This window comes from Glandiceps talaboti, chromosome 20 (assembly GCF_964340395.1).
Source record: "Glandiceps talaboti chromosome 20, keGlaTala1.1, whole genome shotgun sequence".
NCBI lineage: Eukaryota > Metazoa > Hemichordata > Enteropneusta > Spengelidae > Glandiceps > Glandiceps talaboti.
Window position 1 is genome coordinate 5233427 of NC_135568.1, and position 14258 is coordinate 5247684.

Sequence of the window (14258 nt, forward strand, 5' to 3'; positions counted from 1 at the left end):
AGTATAAAAATTATAGGCCCCAATAATGAAACTTGAGGCACACCAAATTCGAATAATATTCTGTGATGTAGTGGAATCAATAACAACACGTTGTGTACCACATCCCAGATATGAACAAAACCATTCCAATACTGAACCCGTTATGCCAAAAGGAGACTGCAGCCGATGTAATAAATATCATGAACAAGAGTATGAAACGTTGCAGACAGATCTAGCATTACCAGAATCATGTACTTCCCAAAACCCAATGCCATCATATCATTGTGTACACAAAGTAAAGTAGTTTCGGTGCTGTGACCGACAGCATTCAATGAAATACAACAGAGAAGTCAGTGTGGAATTTAAACAATGTAGAATACACTCCTGATAATGCAAATAATGCTGTCTGGTTGGGACAGGAAAGACACAGACACATTTCCCTTTTCAGATGCAGACAGAATAGAAATGGTTTTACCCAAAAATGAGACAACTCCAATCTCATCATTCACTACAAAATTGTGAATTTTATTCATTGAATACATTACATGATATGCATAAGACGATATATGACAAATGTTACAACAAAATAAAAATACAGAGATGAATATTTATCTACTTCTCTATCCATTTCAAAGGACATGTAAGGCACTATTTATAAAGTATAGCCAAACATATGCAAATTTACACCTCAGTTGGCATTCTAAGACTTTGTTTATAACGAAAGAGAAGTTAACATGAAGTTGTGAAGAACACTGTTGTATGACACCCTGTTCCCTTTTTATGCGCTGACTTGATAGTTTATGCACTGTTGACACAATATCCTTATTACATATTTACTTCCTGAGATGTCAGAGAAAAACACATAACACAATCTTTATACTTTTAAATATGTTAAAATATTCTACAGCTCAATAACCGTTAAGAAATAACGTAAGATTCAGCTGTATTGTCAACTACATAATCTGTGGACAACTATGATTCTACTTCACATTTTCAAATATATACATTTTCACATTTCTGATGGTTTAGACAACTCGTACATGTACCTTCCTACACCCTCATCAATAAGTCATAGAATATACTGGCACAAGATTCTAAATTCATGTATTTGTACATCATTGGTTAGTCTAAACACAGGTTAAAACTTTTAAAATATTTGAAAACTTACCCATGATATTAATAATGTTGAGTTTGATAAATATGATGTAATGCTGGAAACAATTTTATTGCTGTATGGTGATGAGAGTTTTGTATCAGGCTTTCTTTATTCCCATTGTTACACTTTATGAAAAAACTGTATACTTGTTGTCAAACTCATGCCGAGTTTAATTGTGCTTGCATTTGAGTGAATACATCCCACTCGTTCAAGCAGTTATTGGTACAGTTTTCAAGTTGATAGTACTGGCCTACTGCAGCCTAGACAATTCTGATATAGAGCTTGTGGTGGTTCAAGTCCACTAGCAAGAGTCTACACACAGCAAAACAGACATGCTTTTGCCCCTGAGAGGCATGGCTGTATACATATTATGCTTGAATAAGCTCTGTTGGCTATGACATAACAAGTAACTGATACAGCCCAAGTGTAACAGGCCTGCTGTAACCCTGGTTCAATTACACCGGCAGATCTAGTATACCTCACAGCGGAACAGGTGTGCTTTAGCCCCTAAGAGGCAGGGCTGTACAAATATGTCTATAGTAAAGATCTGCTGGTTAAGTGACAATCACCCATTGTTACCCAAACCATATTACCAACCACAACCCTCAAAGGCATGGAATGAAGAATATTATTACATGAACATATGAATAAAAAATATCAACTTAAGACTACCATTTCCTATTCAACATAGTTCTAATGAGTTCAAAAAATCTTAATTAATATACAAATTCTGAGCATTATCAAATAAAGATGTTTTGCAACGAAACTTTTCAATTTAATTTAATTATTATTCCAATATAACAAAGGGGTGAATTTATGAGCTGTCTCTTTGAAACGCATGATATAGAGGTTATTACTATGTAGTAAAATATTGTTTCAGTTTACAAAATTCTAAAAGTTGTGTAAAAAACATTATAAGATGACCAATGTATTTTTTCAACAAACCTAAAGACGAAAGTTGACCTTTTTCTATATACATAGTACATAATATGTCTATGAATGTTCTCAATCATCCAGGTATGAAGTTAATAACGGAGTAATTATAATCTATCCTACTGGACTTGTTGTTTTGAATGGCAACAGTTTAACTGTCATCAGATCATCAGTCGACCTGAAGACGCGTCCAGGATAGGATGTGAAACTGTTGCCAGTCAAAACAACAGCAAATCCAGTAGGATAGATTATAATTACATCGTTATAGTACATAATATTCCATAATCCAAAAAGTACGAACACAATGGTCATCAAAGCTTAAGTTTTGCATAGTTAAATTTTCAGATGCATTGGTTGAGCAATTTTTCCCAAAATGTAATCAAATTTTTCATACAAATATATGCATTTGGCAATTTTCCCAATAAGGAGATAAAATTTATTGTAACAAATGGATATAAATAATACCATATTCCACTAACACATTGTAAAGTTTGCCCTGAAGTGTACTAGGGTTATTATGAGACATATGATGTCTTTGCAGGTGCTTTCATTCCAGCATATACTGGCTGCTTGGCAGCTCCAATGGTCCTAACACCCAAGTAAGCCAGGAAACCTTCAACTCCCAGGCCCTGTGAGTTCATGATGTCTCTGTATGTGTTGGCTTCTGTTTCATACTGTTTCTCGATAGCTGCAGCTTCATTTTCAGCCCTAGATTTCAGAGAAGGAACAGATTTAATAGGTTTAAGTAGAATGGAGATACAGTCCCATGTTCTCACATTAGTCCCGTCTTGTCAGTGGAGCCATAACGATTAAGTTGGAACATTTTTTTTGTTCCGGACCAACTTTCTCTATAGTGCAGCCAAACAACTGTTTTTCACACCTAAATTTTAATCCTTATCCAAGCTTGACCTTTACATATAGCAAGCAGGTCAACTCTGTGTGGATTCCCAGATCAATTTCCAGGGCTTCTAACAAAATTAAGGTACTATATATGAGAAACTATATACAAGTTTTACCTGGAACAAACCCCCCCCCCCCCCCCCCCCCCATGTTCCTCGGGTTTAAAACCATAGCAAAAAAATCAAAAAAGAAAATGCTGCATCTACATGAAATGATGACCCATTCATAATTTGTTGTAATGTCAATATTATCTATAGAGATCTGTATTTAGCTACCTTGTAATTGCTACATACCTAGTACTTATGATGACAATTTTAATCAAGTTTAGAATACACATTTCACCAAAGGTGGTTGAGAAATAGTCCATCTTCACAGACAATATTTCAGGTGTTTTTTTGAATTTTTTTTTATACATGTGTAAGCCCCTATTGGATTTAACATTTCCTAGAGCAATAGTATATGGTGACATTTGTGTTATTTCTGAATGACAGAAATATAAACTCCATTTTGTATTACACACATAAAAAGAAAAACTGTTGTTTTTTTTAGTTGCATAAAACTGCAATTTCATAGAAGTTCTAAACACATAGAGAAACCAATATCTTTGATACATACTTGTTTCGAATGATTCTTGCATCAGAAAGTGCTTTGTTGATAGCAATTGTTGCAGATGTCTCGGCCTCTCTCTTTGCTGTAATTGCTTGGGTTAACTGCCGTGGTCTTTCATTCTTTGCAACCTAAGTACACAAGAGAGTGTACAATAAACATGATTAAACAGTATATATGTAACATTTCTAGTCCCAATAACAGGTTCATAAGGCTGAACATTTAAATAATTAGACTAAATTTTATTGCACTACGTCTAGTAACTTGGTTGTGTGTCCAAGTTTGCAATATTTTTTAGAAAAACAGCATGATTCAGCAGACAACATATTTGCACAAAATGAATCAACCTTCCAATAAATCAGATAACATACATTATTGATTATACCATGCACAAACCAAGTTGAACAAAAATATGGAATTTATACCCGTCATTCTACATCACAACAATGTGCATTTATGTCATGACGACACGTGTCTGATTCTGCTGTTGTTCAAACTATGAGTCAATACATCCAAAATTGCCAATACTTTCCCCAATTTTTCTCTGATATTACTGGCATCTCTATTCTGTCAGAAAATACTTGTGACCTAAGGGTTTTGTCACTACTCATCTGGCGACTCATAGTGACAAAGCCCCCTTAGGTCACTCGTATTTCCCATGGCTGAAGGAAGAATTGGCTGACTGAAGAAACATATTGGGAAATAATATCTAAAAGTATACAATTATTAAAACATATACTTGGAAAATACCTGCATCATAGTGAAATACACTAAATATATTGTTAATATACAAATAAGCTCTAAATCAAAAGTGATATATTCAGACAAGAGCTAGTCAAAATCATATTCCTTTCAAAACTAGTTTTGAATGGTCAAAATATTTGTCATTTCAGAAATTTGTTGAGATTTAAAAAAAAAAGAAAGTACCGGTATATAGAATAACAAACACAATAAATAAAACAAAAAAGGATATGTAATTTATCCAATTCTTACCTCAATATTTTCTTTAGCTGCTTCTTTTTCTCTGATGGCACTTTCATATTGACTAGGTCTTGCAATGTTATTTACCTGATGAAGTATGAGAGTAAAGCATGCATGTGTAAAAAGGAGCTGATAGGTGCAAATCTTCACGTATGTGACTAGCGCCCTCATAGTGAATTTTTTTACCATGAGTGTGTGAAAAAAACCAGCTGATGGCTTGCAAATTTTCACTTTAAACAGTTAAATCTCAAGGTACAATTTTTGTTCTCTTTTGATGTGTGATAATGTCATTAAAATTGGCATTCACTTATCACAAGTTTGATCGTAAGCTGATAAATGGGAGTGTAAAATATTACCAATATCTGTAAATTGATAATATATTATGCCAGTATATATAAATATAGATAGTTAAATGGATGGTAGATAGATAGATGGGTGGGTGGGTAGATTAATAGATAGAAGGGTAGGTGATAGACAGATACTAGATATATAGATAGACAGGTGTATATATACAAGGGTAGACAGATAAATAGAAGGGTAGAGATACATTGTATATAGTTAGATAGATACATGTAGATATATATATATATATATATATATATATATATATATATATATATATATATATATATATATTATAGATAGATGAGATTGATAGATTGTAGATAGATATAGGTAGATAGATGGATGAATGGATAGATGCAGATGGATGAATGGATAGACAGACACATACATGTAGGCAGGCAGACATAATACGTTTCACTAAGTCTACAAATTAAAGTATATTATTATTGTGATATTTGAACAGCTAAACAGGTTTAACCATATCAACAATACTACAGACTGATTGCAACATTTTTGTAACCGAAGAACCCAGTAGCCTTTCATATGTATCCCATACTTACAAATATCATTGTACTATAAATACACCCTGGCAAGTCATTTTGATTGACAATTTACCTGCAAGTCAGCAACGTTGGCTTTCAGAAGATCAAATCTATTGCTCAGTTGTTCTCGGACGGTTTCTTGGAAAACTGCTCTCATAGTCTGGAACTCAGTGGTGTTATACTTGCTGCAAGCCTCGTGTATAGCTGCCTCTCCTTGAAGAGATAAAACATAGAAAGGGTAAAATTCACAATAACTTCGCATTGAATTTATAAACTGAATGTACTTTTGAAATTAGGAATCTGTACTGAGTAGTCAATAAAATCAGTGATAAATGCTGCAGTCAGCTAAATAAAATAATGAATAGAAAAGAGAATATGTAAACACCATAGTTGGACAGTTGCTGACAGAATGTGGATTTAGAAAAAAACAAACTAGTGATATTGATAAGCGTTTGACTGATGTATTTTTCTAGCATTTGACTCTTGATCAGCTTATGCTCTTGGTCTTAGTCTTATGATTTAGACAGATAAATAGAAGGGTAGAGATATATATATATATATATATATATATATATATATATATATATATATATATATATATATATATATATATATATATATATATATATTGTACATATATATATTGTACATATATATATATATATATATATATATATATATATATATATATATATATATATATATATATATATATATATATAAGTGAAAAAAGAAGGTGACTTGGCTACAAACTTCACCAAATCACAAACAAATTTGTTTCAAAAATTTGTAGTGGAGAATCGAATGTAACGAGTAACCAAGTCACCCTTTTCACTCATTTATCAAGCTCTACATCCGTAATGAGTACTTTACACCAGAAGATCTGGAACCTACATTTAGATGATATATAACAAGATGATAAATAATGTGAATGCCATTGATATCCCTGGAGCCATTTGTTTATCCAAGAATTAGGGACTTTATGTCTCATTGCAGACCTGATGCAGATATGCAAATATGCCTAGCAACAAAGGTTGGAAAATTATGTGATCGTGGTCAAGGGTTCATTGTGGCCATGTGTGATGATGTTGAGAATATTAGTGTTGCATGCTAAGCTAAGTGAAAAACATCTTATTACATGTATCCTTTTGTATACTGAATAAATCTGTAATCTGTTAAATAAAAACTCTCCCTCTTTTGAAGTCACATCTGAATAAATATCAAAAGGCATTTACCATGTTTCAACCTAAGCTGTATCCAGTCTAATAACACCCACTCAAATAGTTACTTTTACTTTCCATTGCTAATTCCACATACAAATAAACATATAGATTTCAATGTAATGGCAAATATGTGGGATCCTTAATCATGAATGTAAAGGTCAAAATATAATTTCAATTAGTAGTGCTATTACATAAGCTGTTAATGGCAACCAGATTATTGATCAAGAAATTTAATCAAGTCAAGATTGTCATCATATAAATGTACCCTAAGTTGGTCTTTATATTTACAATATACAGGCATCAGGAATGATGGGAATGATTATAGGACAAATTTCTTCATGTGGGAAGAACATTTCTTGACGTCACCTGTTTATGATTTTTTTATTATAAATGAGAGCTTGGAGATTAATTCACACTCCAGATAATAAAATAGTGGTGATTACCTCGACTTACATGTAGTTAAATTCCCTATGTCATTTTATTTAGTGCCCCCTGTAAATTGATACTTACATCGGATTTCTTTTTCAATGAAAAGGCAAATTGACTGTTTTGCCTGGAATTAATTTCCACTGAAGATTGCAAAGGTATGTTTCTTTAATATGAGTGCAAAGTATTTTTATGGTAATTACATTTTTTTTTACAGAAAAAGACATTAGTGAAAATACTGGAAAATAAATTGCAGATGAAAATTTTACAGTATTGATAATACTGTAAAATTTTAATTTGTAATTTTGAGCAATGATGGGTCCCTGGGACTCAGTGCACCCCCCCCCCCCCCCCCCCCAGTATACACATGTTACGTGGGGAACATTGAATGTGATACTTTTTTCTATACCTCAGTTGATTTTGAGAAATAGTGCTAATTTTAGTCAAAATGCACTTGTAGCACTACAGTGCAAATAAGACATATTGTACATGTGTGTACTAAATTGCAAGTAATCACTGGTAATTCTGATCCCATTAAAATGGGAAGCATTTGCCAGAAGACTGTAAAATATACATTTTATAATTAAAACCTTCATCAATGATTCCAATGGCAAGTTGAGATTGTTTGTTTTACTTGCTAGAGATAAGAGCTCTTTTACTGCTTAACATAGCTGGATTTTGACTGCTGATAGAGTTCTGTTTATATTCACTCAGCTTTTAGATTCCCTTCAGTAACAATCATACTGTGTTCAGCAGTAAAAGTGTTGTAATCTATCTCATTAAACAACAACCTAAACTTGCAAATTTGTTGACTTTGATGTTTAGATTGCATAATAGACTAACTTTGTGCAAAGCTTCTGGTTTTTAGCTGTACTTACCTGCAAATTTAAGCACTTTGACATAGTGTTCATGGCTTCTGAACTCCATGACAACTTCGTACAGTTCTGCAAATCTAGTCTGGTATTGGAAATCCACATCCAGATCGATCAATACACCATCTTTATTCAGACACGTCAGCTCAGGAAAAGATAGAGTTCTGAAAACACTGGGAAACTTGATAAATTCATACCCTGGTGGTCCTGTATGTAAACCTTCTTGCTCGACATCATTTTTCAATTTCTTTTGTATAGTGTCATATTTTATACCCACTGGAATATAATGAAAAAAAATAATTTGTAATGAAGATAATGGAAATGCAAAAATGTGAAGAAATTATATTTTTGTCTGTTTGGTATTAATCTTTGTGGCCCAAATATGGGTTTTGGGGACAAAGGTTGTACAGTGGAAGGGCTTGACTTTATGAGGGCCTTTAAGCTACATACTACAGAGGTCTGCAAAACCCATATCCAGACTGCAATGGTTTTAATATAAAATACCCCATGTAGTAACACAAAGACATCATATAAATCACACAAATTGACATTAAAAGATTATTTGATTTGCCAAAAAATAAAACAGTAAAGAAATTAAAAAGCAACATCACTGAATGAATGGAGTCGATAGGCACGCCACATGCCATATTAGTGAGCTGGGGTGTGATACGGAAAATTATTGCCAGTGTTAGTTGCTCTCCATTGACTTGGAAGTAATACTGGGTATATGATAACATATTTTATGACACGGCATTGTAGTGATGGGAATTAGAACACAACAATACGCTGATCACCAGCTGCTGTTTTGAAATGACCTTACTCACGACAATAACTTTTTGTACCACAAACTAGTAGTTTCTACTCAGCTCTCAACTGTAGCTGTCGTCTTGACTTCACGGAACGTTCAACGCACACCATGTTACGTTTAATGCTATTTATTTTAGCGACAGTGGTATTAAAGAGAAATTACAAAAAAGTCAAGACGACTGTTGACAGTCTATAATGACTGTAGCGATGACAACCACGATTGTAAGATGTTGAAGATGATAAAGCAAACATTTCTACAGTAGGTTACCACCTTGTCATAGATTCTATAAGTGAAAATCAGATGTACTCACTTTCATCCGACTGCAATGTTTTCAATGATGACGCTACCAAAGCAATAATAATTGCAATGACAGCAACTACTATTCCGCCAATCACATAAATCTTAACTTTGTCACTCATAATGGATCAAAAGTAGGTAATCGTAATGAAGATGAAGCTTGTTTACCAATCAAACTGTAAGAAAATACAAGAAAAGGGTTCTGAAAAGTCAATAAATTAATCTGACTTTCAGGAAATGATGGCACTTCAACCATTCTCACAATTCGGGGTATATTACTCTACAGAGATTCTGTGAGGGGGTGTGTCTATTATATGGGTACAAGCTGCATGTTTACACGTGCTTGGGCATACTTTATGCAGCATATTTATAAGGCACTCACAGTATTGTACATTGTACTTACTGGAGCATACTTGGCAAGCAACCACTTGCAATTGACTGAACTCAAACCTGGTATCAAGATATAATTTATAATGACATAATTTATTTTACATATCAAAAATGTTCAATCCCGACTAGGTAATTAATGGTTTACCAATGCCAGAAGATAATCATAATGTTATAAAAGGCATGCATCATTTTAAAATAGTTTAATCGATATAATTATGTTAGGATTTTCAAGAGTAAAAAACTTACAATGTCAGCTTGTGCCACTTTAAGTATCACAGTAAGGAGGCTAGTGGTTGTACAACAATGCAACTGCACAAGCAAAAGATAACTGCTTTGTTGACCTAGCACATATATGTAAGTCTTAACTCTAATAACTTGAAGATTGAGACACTGGAACCTCAGTACTACTACTATTACTATTAGTACTAGTATTACCACACAATACTTTGTAAGTAGCAGGGGCTATCTTTTTTAATTCTTCATTCAAAATTCTTAATATTACAGCACATCACTTAGACTATGATAAATGTGTCTTATACATGTATATACAATATGGAAATAAGATGTTTGGCCACAGGTTCACCTTTATTTAAAAAATTCAATGATTTACCGGTATATACAGTAGATATAAATGATGTGATATTGATCTGAAAACAAAATCACAATTTTTGATACCATTACATGTGTATAATGTATATGGACTCCTCTTACAGGGTTTTCATTTTTTATAAAATCTTTTTTTCCATTGTATGTTGTTGGATCTGATCAACAATCATAATACATGTATATGTGTAAATTGTATACATGTAAGTATATATTTGGGGTGGAGATGGGGTAGAGGTGTGGGGTTAAAGACAGTTTTGCAATACAGAAGACAAATACGGTGCACCATATGATTTTACTTTATTAAATAATGCCTAAATATATTAGTTAGTGTAGCTAAAATAGAGACACCTATAGGAACATATATACTGCCCCACATATACAAATAGTAACATTAATTTCTATTTAAATTCTAACACAGTATTACTATATGTGGTAACACTTACAGAATAATTTATCATTGAAATCATGAACTCAGACAAGGTTGACCGATACAGTAATTCATTCAGTCGACAGATATTTTCATATACATGTACGGCTGTGTTGTTATGTTCTGCTGAGTACAGCCCCGCCCTAATATCATACCGGTTGGTGTTTTGCGTTTCCATGCATGTATCCATTGGACGCATTTGCAACTTGGTGTGCCAAACAATGGCTTTTTTAAATTTAATATCCCATTCCCAAAATCTCTATCCTATTCAAGATAAAGATGCATGCAGTAATTTATATGGTTTTATAAGTAGATGGGATGTGGTGACATAAAAAATTGTTGTCGCAGAACGTTACATGTTATGCACACACAGCTAACCTGTACATGTATTTGTGGCTTGTGCCGTTGTACCTGACTGACGAAGGGCGAACTGCACCAATGTTGAACGCGCATGGACGGAAATGATCTCAATAGAAATCGTCTCCTGTTTGTTTGGAAACTTGGAAAACATTGTCTTAACCTTAACGCTTAGAATAGGTGTGAGTACTCACCCGAAAACATACGACACTAACGCTATTCCAGACTTCCTGTTAGTGAATCATGTCACTGTCGTTTACACACAATCACAAAAAACAAATATGGCGTCATGCAGAAGTGAAAGTAAACTTTGAGGGCGCAATCACATTTACGTAAATAATGGCTCGCAAATAACCTAAAAATTGCCCAAATAGAGACAAAACACTGCAGATCTGCCGGGGAGGGGGGGGGGGGGGGGCAGCTTCCACACTCGACTCGAGATCTATGAATAAATGGATATTGAATAAAATTTTATAAATAAGCATACAACATGCAGAACATGTATAAAACCAACACAAAATTCAATACTTCACACTTAGTAAGGCTTATTTTATAGTACATATGCACGCACTCAGGTAATACGATTTGTTACGGAACATTGTAATGCCAAGTATAGCGTACACAGTGTACATTTGCAAGTCACATGCACATAGAACCAGGGACGTATAGACTGTCTATACGTCCCTGACAGATCACAACATGCTTACGACGCACAACATGGCATACATACACAGGAAACATTAAACATTTAGTTTGTAAACTGTGTATCATTTTATTCAATATCCATTTACTCATAGATCTCGATCGAGTCGAGTGCCTGTGCTCATATATCCGACCTTTTCTGCAAATATCATGAAACTCTTGACGCATTTGCAAATCTGCTGAATTAATATAAAAACTACACTTTAGCATGTTTAGCATATATTAGTAGTAGAGTTGGTTTCTATTCACGTCTACCTACTAAATTCTACACCACTTAGCAGCTTCCTCCAATAGAATGTACGAATACTGGTTCAATACTGGCTCAACCGAGGCCAAGATATCCACTTGATTGATATATACTAATTTCAATTTTCGGGTCCAAAATAAACTTTGATACATCTCAGGAAGAGTGTGTTTTTTCTATGGCATAGAAATGCTAGGATTATTGATCAATTAAAAAAAAATTCACATCACGTGATGACGAGTCTCTAAAAATCCCCATACGGACAAATACAAATAAAATTATTGTAGACATAATGTATGTCAATGCACCTCATTCTAAACTCTAAAATTGCCCATCATGAAGAGGCGCAAAATAATAATTGTGTGTTTCCTACAACATGGCCAGAGAAAATAGGGTAGGTAGGTCGGAATTTTATTTTATGTTTATCTTTTTAATTGCTCCGACCAAAATACAAACTGCGCTAAATGTCGGTCAGAATACCTTTTCTATAAGATTTTGATGGAATATTTACAGACATCGATGGGGAAAGAAAACGGACATCCATGAACGTCAAGAAGAAAAGCAATTTCTTATCTTTTTCTTTTAATTCTTCAAAAAAATAATTTAGGGTCGAAGGCTTGTTAAACTAGGGTCGACCGTGTTATCGGAAAACCCCTATTTTGTTTTATTTGGCCTGATGCCTATATTGGCTGTTGGAACCAATCATGAGTTGTAATTACATACCCTTCAAGACTGCTGTTCATCATATAGAATTTGCAAATTACAAATATCGCAAGATGTGGATGACCAACTCCTCTTACTAATATCACGTTTATTTACTTGACTAATATTATAGCTGGAAGTTTCAACGTACATACTTTCAGAACGGGATTGTGTCTGAAAAGGAAAGAAAATGCTTCAAGTATCCCTATTAGTTTTGATTAGACGCAATAAAACTGGACTTAGGCTAGTTCTTACATAACAATAAACTTTGGGAGAATTGCAGATTTAATACTGACGTTCGGGATGGGATTACATGTGAAAATGAAAAAAAAAATTAGCCATTAAGGTTGTTGTTTGGACAATGAGTTATAAAAAGTACCCTTTTAGATTGCTGTCGTCAATTAGTATTTGTAAATTACGCATACGAGATGTCAATGATCAACTCCTACGTATTTAGTCACCTCGTTCAGTCTGAAGAAGGATCGGTTTTAGTTGCTTGAGAGAACGTTAGCTGACGCAGAGCTAGCTGAGCGCCTAAGGAAAACTCTGACTTAACGTAAGTAACAGAGTACATGCTAGAATATAAATTTTATTTGAAAAGTTTCACTGATAACTTTAGGTACTTGTCAATTCTGCTGCTGAAGTGCTATTTTAGTACAACCGAAGAGTTTAGTTTTCAGTAAACGTTATGAGACCGATAAAGCATTTAATTGCAAATGTGATGAATAGTTTGACTCCGATTAATATATGCGCAATTCTTATATGCAACTAAGACCAATGTTCTGTGGAAAGTACAGAGTAATCATTTGTGTTACAATGTGTTTGGCGTCATGTCTGAACCCAAACACATACAGTAAAGAAAGAAATGGACTGTTGGTTCAATCATAATGATATTGCATAGACTGTACTTTCCACACACCTTTGATCTTGGTTGAAAACTTAGGGAAAATGGCAGATTATTATCAACAACATATCCTTTCTTTTGAATGGGATAATATGCACGTGAAATGCAACAAAAAATCCAACTGTTATGTACCAAAATCCAAAATCCTACAAGTATCCCGATTAACCTTGGATTTCATAGGGAAGCATTTGGCGATTATCCTGGAAGATGAGACTGCTTAATCTTCAACATCGATATCCGTCTTCGTCTTACTACAGGACGAAAAAGGCGCTCCCTCCCGGGAAAACAAAATTGAAAACAAACAACGAACAAAATAGAAATCAATCTACTCAGATTTTAATACGACTGAAATTTACCAAGAACACAAAATTTCTTTAAAAGGCCTGTGATTGTCGCGTTATCTTGTCGTGGTGGCCCCATAGCATCATCCCCGAGGTAACATCCTTTTCTTCCGGGCCAACTCTTCCGCTTTAGCTTTACCAGATACATGTTTTCTTCAAGTTTGAATTTTAATCCCACCTGGGATTTTACTCGGCACTCACCAATACTGCATATACCTCGTCGTCATATGATTGGTATTATATTATTGACTATCATATACAATACATTATTGAGTGTCTTGAAGGTCAAGGACTCAATCCCAAGTTCTCGTATAGTGTTATCTTATCAGCGCAGGTTTACGATTGAACACTAACTCAATTCTTTTGTTCAGAACATACTTTTAGATGGCTCTGTCAGACAACTGGTCTCACTCAAATTTAAATTCCCTAATAGGAACGTAACAGCGCCATACATTTTAAATTACTTTATCTCGTTCTTCCCTTACTTTGATGATTATATATATATATATATATATAT

At 33.9% G+C, this 14258-nt stretch overlaps 1 protein-coding gene across 1 annotated transcript; it reads right to left on the reverse strand.

Moving 5' to 3' along the window:
* Nucleotides 1-538: 538 nt before the first annotated feature.
* On the reverse strand, nucleotides 539-11111 carry LOC144450659 (uncharacterized). The gene is made up of 7 exons (XM_078141303.1): nucleotides 11043-11111; nucleotides 9082-9244; nucleotides 7970-8239; nucleotides 5516-5655; nucleotides 4568-4642; nucleotides 3584-3705; nucleotides 539-2776 (listed from the first exon to the last, which is right to left on the reverse strand). The coding sequence occupies exons 2-7, from the start codon at nucleotides 9188-9190 to the stop codon at nucleotides 2584-2586; spliced, it is 909 nt and encodes a 302-aa protein (XP_077997429.1). The 5' UTR covers nucleotides 9191-9244; nucleotides 11043-11111; the 3' UTR covers nucleotides 539-2583.
* Nucleotides 11112-14258: the final 3147 nt, after the last annotated feature.